Source organism: Danio aesculapii, chromosome 15, assembly GCF_903798145.1.
Source record: "Danio aesculapii chromosome 15, fDanAes4.1, whole genome shotgun sequence".
Taxonomy (NCBI): domain Eukaryota; kingdom Metazoa; phylum Chordata; class Actinopteri; order Cypriniformes; family Danionidae; genus Danio; species Danio aesculapii.
This window is the reverse complement of record NC_079449.1, coordinates 41505194-41525150: the sequence shown is the minus strand read 5'-3', so window position 1 is coordinate 41525150 and position 19957 is coordinate 41505194. Positions and strand designations below refer to the sequence as shown.

Below are 19957 nucleotides of genomic sequence, written 5' to 3'. Positions count from 1 at the left end.
CAACAAAAGACAAGACCTCGATCATTTTAAACTACCTAGCAACTACAAAATAAGGGGTTTCTACTTTGCAGGTGTCCAAGTTTGTCTCACAATACTTCACAGAACATCCCAGAAAGCACATGGACATCTGCAAGTATTAAAAACTGTATGGTCTGGAAATGTCTTCTGAGTGCAATGATCTTTTAAATGTCTTTATTAGGTCTGTTTTAGGACACTATTTCATTATACTATTTTAAACTGGCTTAAAGGATTTAGAATATGTTCAAGCAGGATGGCATTAGTAAGTACTAGTAAACAGCCAACGCAAACACAATTAGTAAAAAGAGATCGTTCACTCTATGTTTATTTACACTCAAATAGTTCCAAACCTTTATCAGTTTCTTTTTTGTGTTTAACACATAAGAAGATATTTTTAAGAAAGTTAGAAATGGGTAGCCATTGACTTCCATAGAAAAACACATTTTTTCTATGGGGTGGGGTGGGGAGTTGAGGCAGAGGCCGAAGGGGGGATGTGGTTATGCACCAGGTTTCACAGGCAGCCGCTCGCTGCGATTGGACATTACACCAATGTCAGTGATCTGGGGGTGTTAAATTCCGGGAGACAGAACAAAACGGGAGATGGGTCTGAAATACGGGAGACCCCCAGGGAAATACAGGAGTGTTGGCAGGTATGGTGGTTACAGATTTCCAACATACTTTAAAATATATTTGTTCAAACAAAAATAAGAAATTCAAACAGCTTTGTTAAAAGTGAAGGGTGAGTAAATGATGACAGAATTTTCAGTTTGGGAAAAACTATCCCTTATATGTGGGAATTGGTCCCAATACTAAAGAGATACCTTGTTAGGAGCACATAATAATGCTTTTAACATGTTTAAAAGACATGTTTTTGTCACTTTAGTTTCCAATCCAATCAAAAAAAATCAAAGTCAATATATGAAACTTAGGAAACAATTCTCTATTTAAAAATGAGCTACTGATGCCTGTCTTTACAGCTTGTGCATTGGTTATTCAGTCGAAAACAAAACATTATACACTGTTCATTATTTTTATGGACAGAAGTTCTAGGCGCAGCCTTGGGCCAGAGGGGTTCTGGTTTCATCTTTACTATTTGCAGATAATGTTGTCCTGTTGGCTCCATCAGACCAGGACCTTCAGTGCGCATTGTTTGCTGCCAAGTGTGATGTGGCAGGGACGATAATTAGCACCTCCAAGTTCAAGGAAATTGTGCTCAACTGGAAAACGATGGCTTGCCATTTTCATGTAGGAGAGGAGGCCTTGCCCAAGGGAAGGAATTCAAGTATCTTGGGGTTTAGTTCATGAGTGAGGAATGAATGGAATGTGAGATTAACAGATGGATCGTGCAGCGGCAGCAGCAATTCTCAATTTGGGTCAATATCTGCCAATTTCACAGATATCTAATGTCCGTCACTGGTCTCCAGGTCTGACCAAATCTCATTGCAAAGCCAATAGTTTCTCCCCGATGTTTTCCAATTTGCTGGCTAAAGCCACAGTCTGAGTACTAACAACCCTGCTCACCACCGTTTCAATCCAGCCGGGCAGCTTGGTGGGGTTTTGAGCCGCACTGATTTCTTTTATCAATCGTCGATACCCCAGGGCCCCACCTAAGCCCATCAGCAGAAATTTTGTTATCAAAGTTCCGAATAGTAAGATATCTTCAATATCCTCCAGGGACAGAGCGATCAGGCGCATGATGCAGTCACTTCTCCTACCCATCCATCATGTTTCCAGCTGCAAATGTCCCTGCAGGACAGTTGGGTTCCCCCGAACCCACACTTCTCATTGAGAAGATGGTGTCAATTGTGTTCAGAGGCCAGTTGATCAAATCCATAATTCTTTATTTGTTTGGAGAGCAGGGCAATGAGAGCTTCAGATATAGAATAAGACAAGACAAAAGGAGCCAACCAGGAGAAATATGGGAGGGAGAGGAAAAAAGTGAGACCCGCCTTCGCCGAGAGCCAAAGAAGAACCTTTGTACCAGTCTGTTGTGTTGAAGAAGTAGCTGAGCCAAAAGGTAAAGCTATCTATGTTGCTACTCACAACTGTGATCATGAGATTTGGGTCATGACCGAAAGTACAAGATCTTGCATACAAGCGGCTTAAATGAGCTTCTTTCACAGAGTGGCAGCGTGCATCCTCTAGGATAGGGTGAGGAGCTCTGTCATTCGGGAGGAACTTGAAGCAGAGCCACTGCTCCTCCAAATCAAGAGAAGACAATTGAGGTGGTTCGGCCAACTGTTTAGGATGCATCCTGGTCTTGTTCCACTGAGAGGAAGACCCAGAGAACAACCCAGGACCCAGGACATACTGGAGGAACTATGCCTTTGCTTGCCTAGGAAAATCTTGGTATGCCCCTGCTGAGACTGTTGCCCCCACGACAAGGATAAGCAGCAGACACAGTAAAACTGTGAACAGTGAATGTTTTTACTCCAAAATACATAACTACAGTCGAGCTTGAAATAAATCCTTCAGGGAGACTATTCCATGGTCATGTGTTTATTAGTCATGCTGAATCAATAAAAGCAGTAAAATCTTCTGTTTATTCAGCAACCACTATTTGCCTCAGGGGATTTTCCTTGTGCTTATTAGTACAGTATCTTGGGTTTCCGTGAAAGCAGCCTCTATACCAGGGGTGCCCAAACTTTGTTTGTCCAAACAAAAGTCTGATTTAATTTACAATCATTTAATTGAAACATTCAATTTCAGTTGGATTTTTTGTTGATTAGCAATAAAACAAACAAACAAAAGGTTACGTTACATTCAAAATCACAATCTCTGTCAAAGGTATTCACCAAAACCACCTTCCCATTCCACCTTCCTATCTCTTTTCTCTCTTTTCAGATGCGACGGTGGCCCAAATCAAAGGTTACCATTGGCCAACTTTGGCCCGAGGCCCTATTTTGGGTATCTCTGCTCTAGACTTAGAAGGAGATTTACTACAAAGTATGTGCACCACAATCACAGTTTTGTTCATCCAAATTTGCGATATCAATTTCTTTAATCACCCAGCCCTATTATGCAGTGTTAAAAAATTAACGACTGATTTATACTTCTGCGTCAAGTGCACCTGGATAGTCTGGCATAGCCTTTGCATTACCATTACAAATTAGCAGCTACTCACCCTTGGCCATGGCTGACGCCAACCCTGACACACTTCTCAAAAAATTAACTACACGTCGTGATGACACATATCGCAAGTTCTGTGATTTGTCAGCCTTGTACCGTTGACGAGTGTGGGCAGGGATAAGAGGGATAATAATAAATAGTAGATGTAAATGAAAAAAGTGTATGTTAAAAATTGACTTTTGAAGCATCTCAGGCGCCATTTTTTTAACAATCAGTAAGATTCCAAGACAGGACTGTTTGTTAAAGATTTAGGCTGCATTTACACTGCACTGTTCAAGTGACTCAATTCCGATTTTTTTCTCCCATGTGGCACAGATCAGATATGGTCCATGTACGTGTAAGCAGGAACAAATCACATGGATTGCGATTTACTTAAATCAGATTCAGGCCTTGTTCATATGTGGAAATTTATCCAATATGAATCGGATCAGTGTAAGCAGGTAGATTGGATTTTCACCTGTCAATGCGAGTCGCGCGTCATTAAAACCCGTAGCGAATGACGTCAAGTCTGACACTTTCTTTTCAGAACAGACTTCAGCAGAGTCCCAAACCTTAAATCTGATACACGAAGACTTAAACAGCTATGATATTGTCATATAGCACAGGTATTTAAGCATGTTAACAAGAGCGAGAGAGCGCAATGTCCGCTCAACAGAGAAAAGAGCACTCTTTAATTATCAGCTGTTAGTCAGCGCCCGTTCTTTTTTTCCTGATCATTGCGCCTTTGCTGTGTAAATGCAGACGATCGGATACGAGTCACTTTTAAAAGATGATGTAAGCAGGTCATCAAAAAATTGGATACAGTCACAAAATCAGAATTGGCCATCATATCTGCAGTGTAAATGCAGCTTTAGTTTTTCTAGCGTGTTTAACAGCTACATCTCTTTAGCTAAATAATGGTACCTGTTTGTTAATGTGTGCCATTTCGCGCTGTCCTGTTTATATTTGCACTGGCAGGTAAATACATCCATTACAGTTAACTGTCTGGAAGACCACTCTCCAGTACCAACTGCGGTAGTTGTTCCCATGTTGAAAAAATGGGTGGGGTGGTTATGTTTAGGAGTGATTTAAGGTTAGTGGTGTTGCCTTATCATATCAGCTAGTTTACATTAACAGGCTCTCCTTTTTCATTCGTCCTAAAGACAAAATGTTCCCACACCGGAGCTGAAGACTGTGACTTTGAAACCAAGTCCATCACAACTTGTTTATCCTAACTGTAGTACCTAAACATTAATCAGTGGGTTCGCGTTTTGCCTTCTTCACCTCCACTATCCACTCTCTCTCGCACTCTATGTGTGAGCGCACGCAGTGTGCATGGAGATGCTGCATAAGCCCTGCCTTCTACAGAAAGCAGAATGCAGCGCCTATGACAAAAAACTTAGCTTGTTATATTATGTGGCCTAATCATCATCATCCTCTTCAATTTCTTAATATAAAATAGACAATATATTATGCCTCTAAAATTAACCACCCTCATTTTCATATATCACGCAATAATTCAATATATCAACTATCACAACAGGCATGATTGTGCAGTGAGCTAGCTTTACAGGTATTTCTGTTGCAAACAATATACCCATGAAGAAACGGACCATACCAGCAAAACTCATCACAGTATAATTCAGCCTTAAGATGCGAAGCCTTTGAAAATTGTGAACTCTGCATAAACACAACCTAAAGAGTGCTAAAAAGTGCCAGCAGACCTGCTGTTGATGTGGTGAATGAGCGTATAGATGATGTCACGCAGCACAAATGCCCAGGCTCCACCAAGCCCATCCTTCACCTCCTTGAGCAGTAGGCTGACAAATAAATGGTACATCATCAGTATGCGGTGCCTCTCGTAGGCATTGCTGGTCTCATCGGCCTTCTGACAGACTGCTACCAGAATTCTCTGAATGGACATCTGAAACATACAGAACACAGATTTGCACCAAAGCAGTCATTGACTTGCTAGATATTTAATTATGATTATGTGATTATGAAAGAGGTAGGCTCACTGGAGTCTTGGACAGGATGGCGACCAGAGATTTGTGGTTGGCACTGTGACATTTGCTCAGGTAATCCAGTGTGGCTTTGATCACATATGAGCTGAAGAATGGCGGGTTTGGCGCAGGATCCAGCTCTCTGATTACAAAAATAGAGCTTGCTTGTGAAATTGCATTAGATTCAGATGAAGTGATGGCTTTACCTCAATGTATTGAAATACAAATTCAATGTATTCAGTATATCATGCTAAGGAATATACTGAACAGTATTTTATATACAATAACAATTAATTGGGAATTGAACCTTCAGTCACAATTAAAAAAAGGTCATTAACAATACACTCGATATTTAGAGAGAGACGATTTCGCTTACTCTAGTCATTCTCCAAACTAAAAACAAAGTAACATCCAAACCAAACACCACCCTAAGAGTTTAGTGAAGATATCATCGTGATTAATGTTTGACTATTTCAAATTAAATAAACTTGTGTAAACGCTTCTACTTACAGTAAATTACACATTTATACAACTAAAGTTATGTGTTTACTGATGCTGCGAGTTTGGCAAAAATAATAATCAAGAAAAGTTTGGTCATCGTTGTAATCTAGATCATTTAACACAATTACATGAGTGGGCCATATGACCACAAAAATGCATGAGTGGCTCATTTAGATAGTGAAATGTGTCAAATGACCCTTCACTAAGCCCCACCCTCCATAGTTACTGTTGCTACGCCTGTCAAGCTTTCGTGCCTGGCACGTCTATTACAATGTGTATGCGCCGGTGTCAGACATTACCAGGGATATAATTAGTTATTTTTGTCAAACAGGTGAGATATCTGAGAAAGCCAGACAAAAAAGGACTGCAGTATACATTACCGGGGTATATTCACAACATAATAGACAACCGATTAGAGAATAATTCAATCAAAATTGAAGCTAGGTTAGCCTAGCCGCCTCATATGCTGACCATTCAACAGCTTATTTCATGCACAGCAGGAGAGGTGACATTTAAAAATAATCTAGTAATAATAAGTTATCTAATAATAACTTCTCCTTTTTTAGCCAAAAAGCCTGATAGATTAATTGTGCGATGAAATATAACGTTACTAACCGACGAGAAAACACGCATGGACAGTGCTTCGACATAATTCACTCATAGAAAGAACAGCCAGAAAGGGGAAATTGATGGATTTGTGCCGAATATTAGCAATATTGACCCATAACAATGTACAGTAAGTTACCTATTAATGTCAACATGTTTGTGTGCTCTTTATCCTGTTCCTATTGTAATTTGAAGTTAAGTGGAAGAAATAAATATATGAAATGCAAATCAAAGTATTTATAGAAGAAGTGAATAAATAGATTTTCCCTACCAGCAAATATTAATCAGACACTAAATAAAAAAGCACACACTGACTCGGTATAACGCCGTCACCAGTGACTAAATCTCCAAAAGACAGACGAAAACATCAGTGAATTGTAGCTCTGACATGGAACATGAGGGTGATAAATTACTGAAAAACAGCTGCGGGTGAAGTATATTGCTCACAAGTGCTCAGATTGTGATCACATCTCGGTTTTGTTTGGTTGATATGTAATTTCAAATATTCGAATCTTGGAACAGATGGAAATATGATTGCTATTATATGACTACTATGGCGAGGGCTTAAATGGAGCAGTGCTTATAATATTGAGTGGGAAAAAAGAAAAAGACCGCTGGGAAACAGAACCTGCTTTGTGTTTTTGTAGGAAACACAGTTTAGATCTGTTGAGGGTAAGAGGTGTGTGAGTTATAGCCGTCGGTCCCTGAATGTGTCAGGAATATCAAAACAAAACCAACTTAACTCCGCCCCTTTAGCACTCCTCACAGAGCTTGATTCACGCTGGCATTTCTCCTCTTGAGTTTTAGGTTTTGAAAAGGGGAAAAAACTCCACCACCCCGTCCAAACTTTTAGGATAACGGGTATCAGATTTGCACAATCCATATGCACAAAGCTTTGGCTTGTTTCCCTCGCTCGAAAGCTTGACAGAGCCCCTGCGCGTAGCTACGGTTGCTAAGCCACGGTTGGTGGGTGGCGGATTTGGGTTTGGCTTAGCGAAGGGTCAATTGAAGAACTGAAATTGTTTTTCAATTAATTGCACAGATGCTAGTGTTGACAACTACAGTATATTATTAAGCAAAGCAAGAACAAAAGTGTAGTATTTTTTTATACTGTTCTTTTCAACATCAAAAGAACAACATATACATTATTTGGGATGTGTAACAGTTTGGATTTTTGCTTATTTTCTTTTTTTAATGACTATTTAAAAGATTTAATTAACTAAGCATTGTGATATTATTAGTTCTTGGCGGCCACTTTCATATCTAAAGCCGGGCTCAGACTACAGGAGTTTTAGCCAAATTTATGCCGATTTTCACCTCCTGAGAATCGGAGATGAAATCTTGTCGATCATCTGGTAATGTGAGCCATTTAACGACAGTCTCTCGCACCTTGCCTCCCCAATCATATCAAACTCTTTGATATTCAGGATTTTTTACAGGATCACAGCTGTTCCACCCTATTCCGCATCACCAAAGCCTGGGAGAACTGGGAAGAACTGGGAAGAATCGTGTTGGTTTTAATAAATAAATATAGGCTACATCATGTTTTATTAAGCTTGAATTATCCATTTTTATTAGCCAGATTTAACGTTGTTCTTATACTGGTGTGCATATATTTATGTAGCCGGGTAAAATGTTGCCAGTTATCTCCATAAACCAAAGTGATTAAACATTTTAAACTGTTTTTAGTATTTTTATTTCTGTGATGGATATAGAATTTGTTCAATCTAAAAATGATTAGCCCTACATCTACACACTACCTGACAATCTACATCTACACACTACCTGACAAAAGTCTTGTTGTCGATCCCATTTCTATATATAAATCCGTCAAGTTTGGAGAAGGAAAAATCATGGTTTGGGGTTACATTCAGTATAGGGTGTGCGAGAGATCTGCAGAGTGGATGGCAACAGCCTGAAGTATCGAGACATTTGTGCTGCCCATTACATTACAAACCACAGGACAGGGAAAATTCCTCAGCAGGATAGCGCTCCTGACATTAACATTATTAAGCATGTCTGGGGTAAGATGAAGGAGGAGCATTGAAGATGAGTCCAAAGAATGATCATATTTTATTTTGGTAAAATAAGCGTAATCTAGAGGCCTTTGCATTTCATATGAGCCTTTTCTGACACCAAATGATCAACTAGAAGTTATTATTTGTTGTTACTAAAACTTGTATAGGTGACAAGACTTTTGTCAGGTAGTGTACAGTCCCATAAATCGAAAAAGAGTAGGCTATAAGATAATATTTTTTTACATAGAGAGATAACTACAAACCAGTGGTGGTGTACTATTACACCCGACCCAATTTTTAAATGAAAGTAGGCAAAGAAACGACGTAAGTAAACGTTTCTTTGATTCATCAGCTATATATATATATATTTTTTTTTTTTATTAATATATATATATTACTATAAATATATATTATATTTATATATATTTTTTTTACATCAGTTACTTGTAACTATAAACTTCCACAACGAAAGGAAAAGCAAATACTATGTCAATGTTGTCAATGTAGGTCAAGTAAAGGTCGAGTAAATTATGACAATTTTCTTTTTTTGGGAAAACTACACATTTAAAAAGATTTTTTTATTTATTTGTTTGTTTTAAAGGGAGATGCTAATAGTGTAATCCTATTTAATGATTTATTTTTAGCTAATAGTCCCCCCCCCCCCCCCCCCCCCCAGCAGCCTCGGCGATTAACTGTATGTAGCTTATATAATCATTTTAATAATGAAAAAAGAGTCAATCAAGATAGTTACAACAATTTAGTTAATTTTTATTTAAGTTAACTCAATAGAGCCTGTGCATACATGGAAAGACAGCTTTTTAACTTACTTTCTTTACTGGCTTATTACTTTATATTTAACAGGTTACTTTAAACATCAGTCAGCCATTAGTTTTGAGTGAATGCTTGTTTTAAACCAAACTATTAGGGGTCTGTCTTCTGTTGTCGCTATTATATACTAGTAGTTACATCACATATTGTTACGCGATTTATGAGTAGTCTTTGCCTCATCATTTTTAGTGTTATATATAGTGTCGTTCCCTGTAGCGGTAGGCACGATTACGACAAATGTGAAATCCTGTGTTTTACAGGGGCGATTTTAGGATTTTCATTTTAGGGCGGATAAGGAACAGATCCTTTTGGGGAAAACAAAGAAAAATATACATGTTTAAGTAAGAATTTAAAAAAATACACTAAAATTAGGGAAGTTTAAGATAAAAAATAAGTGAAGCTACTGAGGGTATATGCAATTATTGATCCTCAGTAATACCCAAACAGTTCATGGAAAAAAGTAAGCATACTGAGTATACGTACGTATAGTAAGGACTACACCACCGCTTCAAACCATTGCATTCAGTAAATTATATCTTTTCTACACTATACTTGGCTTATTATATGTGCAAAAGGTAATAATTTTGCTTTGACCAAAGCAATTGCTTTTGAACATAGCAGATGTGGTGTTTTGCACGTAGTGGCGGTTGGTCAAATATCAGTAGCCTATAATTATAAATAATTATTATTGATAAAGCGAGTTATTCTGCGATCAGGTGATGTGCTCCATCGGGCACCATGTTCTTAATAGTATTTTGCAGTGTGTGCTGTTTTCATATTTTGTTATGTGTGCACATTTAAGATTTGAGGTAAGAAAACCGCCAAAGAGTCTCCTCATGCTGTAACCAGATTTCATTATCAGTTAGGATTTTACAACTCCTGTAGTCTGAGCCTGGTTTAAAAAAATAGTTATCATATGAAATAATGTTGGAGATCACTGTCCTATTGGAAACACAAAAGTAAATGTGGAGTGTCTGAATTATAATAACTGGAATTTCTGGAGTGAGTATACAGGTTTCCTTTACAGGGTATCAATCCTGTAAAATTCCTGAAAGAATCTGGATATTGTATTTATATTTACATTACACATACCCAGTAAATTTCTGGAGGTCTCCTCTATCTTCACCTGCTGTCTCATAGAGTGTCATTAAAAGCTCCACCACAATGTCAGCCAGGTTGTTCCGAATTAAACTGTCAATTTGCTGAAGGACAACAAAAAAAAAAGAAAATAATTTAATGCATTTCATGATTTCAAGTATGTACATTGGGTACGGAAAGTATTCAGACCCCCTTAAATTTTTCCCTCTTTGTTATATTGCAGCCATTTGCTAAAAACACAGCACCCTACATTGACAGAAAGACACACAATGGTTGACATTTTTTTCAGATTTATTAAAAAAGAAAAACTGAAATATCACATGGTTCTAAGTATTCAGACCATAGACGGTAAAATATATGGACGTAGTATCCGTGACGTCACCCATAGGTTTCTGAACACTGCAAAAGAAGCTACAAGTAGGCACGGCCAACTGTCGCCATTTTGTTCGCGCGTCATCGCACCCACGGCGGGATACCAAACAAGGGCAAAGAGGCGGAGAGTGAGCGGAACTACAGACACCTGCTGGCACTTTGCTTAGACCTGGTAGACAGACTTTACTTTGGGAGAAACGCTTGATACTTTATTACCCGCGACTCTTTTGTGTTCTGACCACATGTGCTTGGCTGTACACTATATCAATAAAGTGTTTAGACTTTCAAAAACACTGTAGTAATACATTGAGCCACTAAGCATTGTTGTTATGACGTTTTTCAACAGGAGGACAACGCGAATTACTTCCAAACACTTCAATTATAGTCTGTGTTAGTAAATGCAAGACTATTGATGAACTCCAGCATAACACTGTATGATAACGCTTCAGATGACTGTTCTAGAGCCTACAGCTAATCAATCTGTCACATTCTGGAGTGCTTTATGGGTCTAAAGATAAAAATATTAATGATAAATGATCTTAAATAAAACAAATACAATTATAGAGATGGTGTACAAGTATATAACTTTACTCACATGGGAAACGGAGGCCACGTGAATGATTTGTGAGCACAATTAAATGCACACAACATCCCATATCATCTGATAATTCTAAGAAATAAGTCCAAAAGGCAGCTGACTGTGTAAAGCCACATAAAACTAAAGAAAAATACGATGAATATGCCGAGATCAGTGGCTAATCTGCCGGATTCAGCTGAGGTGAAGTGACGGCGACCAGCGAGACCTAGCTGTCACTCAAGTGGCCACGCCCTTAATTATGCAAACTTGACATAACCTAATATAAAGGAAATGGATGAGTTATAAAAAAAAATCACCCCCCTCACAGTTGTCATGGAGGGTAATAATAGCTATATGACCCAAAATCGTTCTTTGTACCAGGCTGTAAACACCTTTTTTTCTGCTGTAAAGTTGGCCATTCTTACAGTGGGCTCAATTGCAATTTGCTCTATTATGGAGCCAGGACTAGTGGAATTTTGATGAATTGCAGTTTCAGTTACTTCCGTATTGGCTTCCCGAGGGAGAGCGGGAGGTTGCCGCTTGATTCAGACCCTTTGCTGTGACACTCGTATATTTAACTCAGGTACTGTCCATTTCTTCTGATCATCCTTGAGATGGTTCTACACCTTCATTTGAGTCCAGCTGTTTGATTATACTGATTGGCCTTGATGAGAAAAGCCACACACACACACACTCACAATGCATGTCAGAGCAAATGAGAATTATGAGGTCAAAGGAACTGCTTGAAGAGCTCAGAGACAGAATTGTGGCAAGGCACAGATCTGGTCAAGGTTATAAAAACATTTCTGCTGCACTTAAGGTGCCTGAGAGCCTCCATAATCCTTAAATGGAAGATGTTTGGGACAACCAGAAACCTTCCTAGAGCTGACCGTCTGACCAAACTGAGCTACAGGGGGAGAATAGCCTGTGTGAGAGCGGTAAAGAAGAACCCAAAGATCACTGTGGTTGAGCTCCTCAGATGCAGTCGGGTGAACGTTGTAGAAAGTCAACCGTCACTGCAGCCCTCCACCAGTCGGAGCTTTATGGCAGAGTGGACCGACACAAAGCCTGCATGAAGTTTGCTAAAAAATGACTCCAGGATGGTGAGAAATAAGATTCTCTGGTCTGATGACACCAAGATGGAACATTTTGGCCTTAATATAAAGCATTATGTGTCGAGAAAACCAGGCATTGCTCATCACCTCTCCAATGCAGTCCCGACAGTGAAGCATGGTGGTGGCAGCATCATGCTATGGGGATGTTTTTCAGCTATAGGGACAGGACGACTGGTTGCAATTGAGTGAAAAATGAATGTGGTCAAGCACAGGGATATCCTGGATGAAAGCCTTCTCCAGAGTGCTCAGGACTTCAGACAGGGCTGAATGTTTACCTTCCAAAAAGACAATGGCAATAAGCACACAGCTAAAATTACGAAGGAATGGCTTTACAACAACCCTGTAACTGTTCTTGAAAGACCCAGCCAGAGCCCTGGCTTAAACCCAATTGAGTATCTATGTAGAGACCTAAAAATGGCTGTCCACCAACATTTACCATCCAAGCTGACAGAACTGGAGAGGATCTGCTAGAAGGAATGGCAGAGGATCCCCAAATCCAGGTGTGAAAAACTTGTTGCATCTTTCCCAAAATAAGACTCATGGCTGTATTAGATAAAAAGGGGGCTTCTACTAAAAACTAAGCAAAGGGTCTGAATACTTAGGACCATGTGTTATTTCAGTTTTTCTTTTTTTTAAAAAATCTTTTTCTGTGAATATGGGGTGCTGTGTGTACATTAGTGAGGAAAAAAAATGAACAAACGATTTTAGCAAATGGCTGCAATTTAACAGAGTGAAAATTTTAAGGGGGTCTGAATACTTTCCGTACCCACTTTATATAAATAATTAGGTTACACTTTCTATGAAGCTTATGTTTATAGTGCTTTATAAAGGTATTCTTAATGCATTATAAAGCATGCATGATCCCTTTAAATCACTCTAATAAAACGTTGTTAAATAAAAAAAACATAATTATAATATTTAATATAAGCATACATTGCATAAATTATATACATTATGTATTTATATATATATATATATATATATATATATATATATATATATATATATATATATATATATATATATATATATATATATATATATATATATATATATACATATATATATATACATACATATATATATATATATATATATATATATATATATATATATATATATATATATATATATATATATATCACAAAAAAAGAGCAATAGGTTGCAATGTATAAATGTATAAATAACAGTATATAAATAAAACATAGATTAGGGAACTTAAATGCACAAAACAATAAGATGCACATAAAATTGTGTTATAAAACTCCTATATCAAATTTACAGTGTTCATTACCTTATAATCTGTTGCTTCTTTTTATATATAATTACTACACTTACACTTAAAGGGATTGTTCACACAAAAAATGTAATTTACTCTTTATTCACTTTCCCTCAAGTGGTTCCAAACCTTTATGAGATAAAGTTCATTTTTTTCTGTTATATATAAGATATTTTGAAGAAAATTAGAAATGGGTAACTATTGACTTCCATAATAGAAAACAAATAATAGGAAAAACGAATACTGTGTATGTCAATGATTACAGATTTCCATCATTATTCAAAATATCTTCTTTTTTTGTTCAACAGAAATAACTTAAAGTGTGAAATTTAGGAAACAGAACATAACAAATTATGGAATACATCATTTATTCGATAAAATTATTGTATGATTACAAGTATTACTATTTTTTATGATTATTAACGAGATGATACATCACATAATAGAACGCATTTTAACTCATTGAGAATACGCTTATATACAATACACTTATATTTCACAGAAAGTGTTAACTGCAAGGTAGTCTGTCATACTAAAATCGATTCCCTCACCTGTTTTCCCAAGCAGTTGCTGTTCTTCAGTATATCATATACTCTGTGTGCTTTCTCCCTCTGCTGCGCCACATGTGTGTCTTGTCCAGCAAGAGCAAAGTGAGGCAGGATGTTCACCATGATCTTGGGGAAGCAGTTAGCCAGCAGCTGTTTCCAGTCCTGATCCAGGTGCTCTCCAATGGATTTAACCCCCTCAAAGTCATTCAGGAAGACCAGGTGTGGGATCAGCACATGATAGGATGACCTAAGAATTGTAAAACATAATTACAGGATAATAACTGCACAATAACATTAAAAACACATCTGATTTGTATGCACTGATCTCAGTTGGGCAGGAACCTTGCATGCTCATATTCTGTCTTTTTTTTAAATAATTTTTCCATTGCTTTTCATCAACCTTTATGCCTTTGTTTTAATTATTATCTAACCAAAACTACAGTATTGGTAAGCTATTACAGCTCCAATGTGTCTGAATCTTTCATTTCTATGCACTTAGGGGTGCACAATATGGCAAAAAAAATGATATGATATTTTTTTCCCCCCAAAAAAATCATGATTTATCTCGATTCATTCTCATGTTGTTTTTACATATCTGCAAGTTGTCTGAGCAGTACAGCCAACCTAATTCTCACATTTTAAAACCTTACAAGGTAACAAAATATAAAATTAAAAAGAATGGTAGACTTAAGACAAAGAGCCCTATCATACACTCACAAGGTGCAAGGTGTGTATGGCGTGATTTGTTGCTATTTTCAGACCAGTGCAACTGTCATTTTCATATTTCGCACCACGTCTTTATATCAGGGGTGTTCAAACTGCCAGAACCTATTAAAGGGGGCGCAAGACATTGAGGCGTGCACTCAAGTAAATTAAGATGACGATTTTAATGTGCTCACTAGAGTGAATCTGATTGTTAGCTCCACATCTAACTAGCAGGCACATATAGAGTTTATGCGTTCAAGTAAATATATGCAAATAAAATGGACCGGGTGCTTTTTAAAATGAATGACGGTAAATGAAACCGGTGAGCCGTCTGACAAACAAGTGCCATTCTGAATCAAATCAGCATGCCCTTCTGGATCTTTCACCAACTTTGAAGACATACTGACTATGTTTACATGGACATCAGTAAGGCAGTTATTTGCCTTAATATACGATAATATAATTAAGGAGTTTACGTGAAGTGCTTTCATGTAAGAGTTTCCTGTAATTTTGGGTGACTTTAACTGCAGTTCAGCAGTTTAACCTTCACTCATGAACATTTCATTTATGCCCCTGTGACAAACTGGGGTATTAGATGCAAATGAGTAAGGACTGGTGAAAGTGTTATGGAATTTAATAATGTAGACCAAAGGGAAAGAAAAAACTTCTGCATTTCGTGTGTGTGTGTGTGTGTGTGTGTCTGTGTGCATACGCCGTGAGGTCCTTTACTGACAGCCGCATGTGTGGATCTTGTCGGAAAATATGGCGAAAAGTCCTACATGACGGTAATAGTTTAATAGCGGTGTTCACTTCAATAATGCCACTAATAGGCATATATTCATACTCCACGTCTTAATTCCATTTCTGTTAAGTTTGGATTAAAATAATTAAAAAAAAAAAAAATAATAAAAATTATAATAAAATAAAAAACAAATAAATAAATAAAAATAAATAAATAAACAAAAATCGCTGTTTACATGGTGAGTCTTAATTAGAGTATTGTCTTAATCGTATTAAAATCAATTTAAGGTATTGTTGCCCATGTAAACGGACTCAATGATCGACTTAACCACATCGTAAGGGTTCTGTGAACTTGGATTTTCTGTATGTGCGTACATTAAAAGCAAGTATGCTATGGCTCACGCTTATTGACAGTGAAAGATGATTTACGGTTAGTGGTGTCAGGAATGCAACCATGTTGTCCTCACAAAAACAAGCTCAGCCATCACACTGAATCAGGTAGGCTGTATATTTATGTTTCAATGTAATTAATGCTATGCACTTTAAACGCAGCAAGTAATAAGTGAATGATGGTTAAACATGCATTATAATTTTGGCTCGCGGGAGAGGTGTTGAGGGGGGGCACGAGTGAAATTTGCCAAACTTGGGTGTGTCCTAAGAGTTTGAAAACCCCTGCTTTATGGCTCGTTTCCACTGACTGGTACGGTACAGTACGGTTCGGTTTGGTACGGGTCACCTTTATCAGACTTGCGTTTCCACTAACAAGGGTACCCTTTTGGTGGGCGTGGTGTATGACAGAAAGTTTCAGTCGACGTCATTCTCGCTCGAGGAAATGTCTACAATAAAGCTGTACGGGTCACTTACATATCATATAAAAAGCACTTCTCACAAAACAGATGCTTCATACACATAAATACTTGTGTAGAAATGTTTATTACTAATTTTCAATGAACATGAGTTGATTATAACTGCAGATCAATGACAGTGCGAAACAGCCTACTGTAACGTCTGTAATTATATTAAATAAATAAATAAATGAACATATATAAACACATACAGCCCCTTACAGTCTCCGATATGTTACCAACTACAGAAGAACACACACAACAGACATTTCGTCCGTATTTAGGTTCAAAAACAACAAAATATATAGCCTAGTCAGTGTAAACCTCTCATCTGTGTCTATAATCTTCAGCAGCACATGTAGCCTCTGTTAGAGAACAATTCCATCATTCTGCGTACATATTAGTCCAAAAGGTGATAACAATAATAGTTAAACATGGCATTTTGTTCACGTTTGCTGAAAAAAGAATGTGCTCCTTTTTTCCCTGCTTCTCCTTTGTTTCTTCACGCTTCACTCTCGCGGTTTGTCAGTGTCTGACAGGATCGGGGTTCAAAAGCACGTCAATAATCAAGCGCAGGTTATTATCATCAGCTCAAGAAGTTTGTTATTTCAGATATAATGTTAAACGCGCGTGAGCGCAAGGAAGAAAGCGAAACCGCTCGCGCCTCAGACTGCCTCGTAAAAAACTACGCGGCACAGGGTAAATCTGCTCTACTCCATGGCTTTATGGCTGTTTATCAAGACGACGACAAGGTTTGTTTGAGCCCGGGTCGACCATGGCTCGTTATTATATGTATTTATAATTCCGCTATAATCTCTCGCTGTGTTTTTCAAACATGGCGGGTTTTTTGTTTACATTCTGGCTTGTTGCGTAAGCGAATGACGTATCTCTGTAAACCAATAGCGTTCAGCTGCGCGTGTGGCTCCGACTTTTGATACCCTTTCTCGTGTTAGGTACCCTTTCGAAAGGGTGCCGAAAAAGTGGTACGGTACGGTTCGGTACGCTTTTTGACAGTAGAAACGGCTATAAAAGCGTACCAAACCAAACCGAACCGTACCGTACCACTCAGTGGAAACGGGCCATTAAATAGCAAATCCATTTGTGCCACTTTGTGGACTCATGGGCGTGCTGGTCTGAAAAGAAGGTGTGGTAAGGCGCATTATTGCGCATTGTTGCTATTTTGAGGCAACTGAAATAGACCGCACCATTGACCACCTAAAAGCTGCTCTAAAGTAAATGGTGCAGAGTTTTTGTAATTTAAAGAGAACATTAGTTATGCGCCTATGCGGGTCCAAAACACTTACACATTGCTTAATACACACAGGATGTACAGCAATACACAAATATCTCTACATTTGAAACAAAAATTAAAGGATTAAAATGTTACAAAAATGATTACTTTCTACATATATATAAAAACCACTACCTCCATGCCTTCTTCACCTCAGGGGGCTGAGGTGTATATATGTATACGACCAGAAGGTTTGTTGTGAGATTTGTACTTATGAACAATTCAGAAATGTAAAGAAGAAAATTACCTGAAGAACTCTTCCAGACTGCAGCAGTCCAGCAGTGCGTAAGGGAAGGACTGTAGTGTGTAACTGGAATCGGACTGTTTTTGGTTCAGCCATTCAGCCACCAGGTAATACAGGTGTGAATTAATTAAACTCTTATGGTCCCTGTTTCCAAGAGACTTAGATATACCTCTCAGAACCTGCAGAGGCCACCACAGGAAAACTTTAAATGGTGTAAACAACACTGTACAGTATTTAATGTTGAATATCTTGTATTTAAATTTGACCTTTTTGATAAGCTGTTCATCAATGCCATTCTCCTTATAGGACTGAAACAGTGCAAACAGGGCTTGCTTCTCACACACAGGGCTACAGGACATCACCATTGAGATACTTTTGAGCAAAGTTGCCCGCCGATTAAAGGTCTCGTCGGGTAAGTCTTCTGATGGACAATTCTTCTGTAAAATTTCATTTCAACACCATGACTACTTATAAATGTTTCGTTTGGATTTCATGTCATTAAATACTATATCATTTACTTTAGGCTGGTTTACTTGAAATCTTTTTATTGATTTATTTGTTAGACTGCTTGTACCTTTGTGCCTTTTAATTTGATGTGTTGTAGGAATGAAAATTATCATATGCATTTGTTTATATGGAAAAACATGTCTTTCACCAAAGAAGGTCCATACTGAGTCCAAAGGCAGATACTGATAAGATCAGAGCCTGGTCTGTGGACTTTGGGGGTTTTACGATGTGGTCACATGTTGATTGGTCAGTTTGAATGTCTCAGCATTTGGGATTTAGTCGCATGGTCAAGAAAGATACAAAATAGGTGGTAAAACGCTGCTCTGCCTCTTTTCCTGGCCTGCTTTCCTGCTCTGCTCCTCTCCTCCTCTGACTCTACTGCAATCAGGCTAACTTCTGGGCCTGCTCTCTTTGTCTCTCTCTCCCTCCCCCTGTGTCTCTCCTTCTACCTCTGGTAACTTTAATTTTACATTTAAGCTGGGTACAATTTATATCATATGTTTGATCATTTCATATCTCATCATTTTATGCAGTTATTTTGTAATTAATTCAGTTGTAACAATAGCAAATTATTATCATTAAATCATTTCATTTTCAAGTATTTGTGAATTACTTTTGATTTAACATCAACACTTAACTGTTCCATACTGCTATACAATACAATCACATAATATCAGCGCTCTCCCACATTTATAGCTATTAATACTGTCCTTATTTCTGTTTTTGGTATAAGATTGCAGAAGAATGGTTTGACTAGAATGTACAGGTTTTTTACCGTCAATACTGATAACTTTTTAGTCATTCGGCAGAACTACAGTTCGAACCGCTGTGGTTTTAAAACCCATTCATACAGTGTTTACTTAACCCCCTGGGGTCGGCAAACGAAGCGTGGATACAAGTTTTAGCATGCATTCCATAAAAGGAGCTTAAAATACTTACATCAACTATATCATTTAGAAATAATTCTAATATGCTGAATTAATGCGCAAGAAACTGGATTAATGTGCAAGAAAAAAATATATATATATATTTAATATCTGTGAAAGAAGCATTAAATTAACATTAATTTAATGATATAATAATCAAAATAGCAACAATATATTTTATTTACATTTTGTTTAACAAAGTAAGCCTTTTAATCTTATCTTCATGATTTAAAGTGTAGTTTGACTATATAGGCTATATATTTGTATCTACTTTTGGAACATATTATCTTATATTTTACAACCTTTTAGCAATAAACTATTTAACTGCACTCACAAGTGAATCTTCAGTTATTCTGTGCTAAATATATCCTCAATAAACTAAAAACAGAAAATGTGTATTTTGTCCTCCTCATGATACTAGTTAAACATGGCAGTTTGTTCATCTTTAGCTGAAAAAAGCTTTCAAAGGGCGTCTCCTTTGTTTTTTCATGCTTCACTCTTGCGTTGGTCACTTTCTGAAAGGATCAGACATCAGAAGCACTTCAATAATCGCGCATGTTATTATCATCAGCTCAAGAAGTTAGTTATTTCAAATATAGACGTGTACACGAGTGAAACCGCACGCGC

The 19957-nt window shown here is 37.6% G+C and overlaps 1 protein-coding gene across 1 annotated transcript in view; it reads right to left on the bottom strand.

Annotated features, from left to right (window-relative positions):
• atm (ATM serine/threonine kinase) overlaps positions 1 to 19957 on the bottom strand; it is a 155958-nt gene that overhangs the window by 72529 nt on the left and 63472 nt on the right. Inside the window, exons 23-28 of the mRNA XM_056474506.1 lie at positions 18164 to 18334; positions 17901 to 18076; positions 14075 to 14318; positions 10175 to 10284; positions 5145 to 5271; positions 4851 to 5050 (exon numbers count right to left, since the gene is read on the bottom strand). Of these exons, the coding sequence (XP_056330481.1) occupies positions 4851 to 5050; positions 5145 to 5271; positions 10175 to 10284; positions 14075 to 14318; positions 17901 to 18076; positions 18164 to 18334 (1028 nt within the window). The remainder of the gene's footprint in view (positions 1 to 4850; positions 5051 to 5144; positions 5272 to 10174; positions 10285 to 14074; positions 14319 to 17900; positions 18077 to 18163; positions 18335 to 19957) is intronic.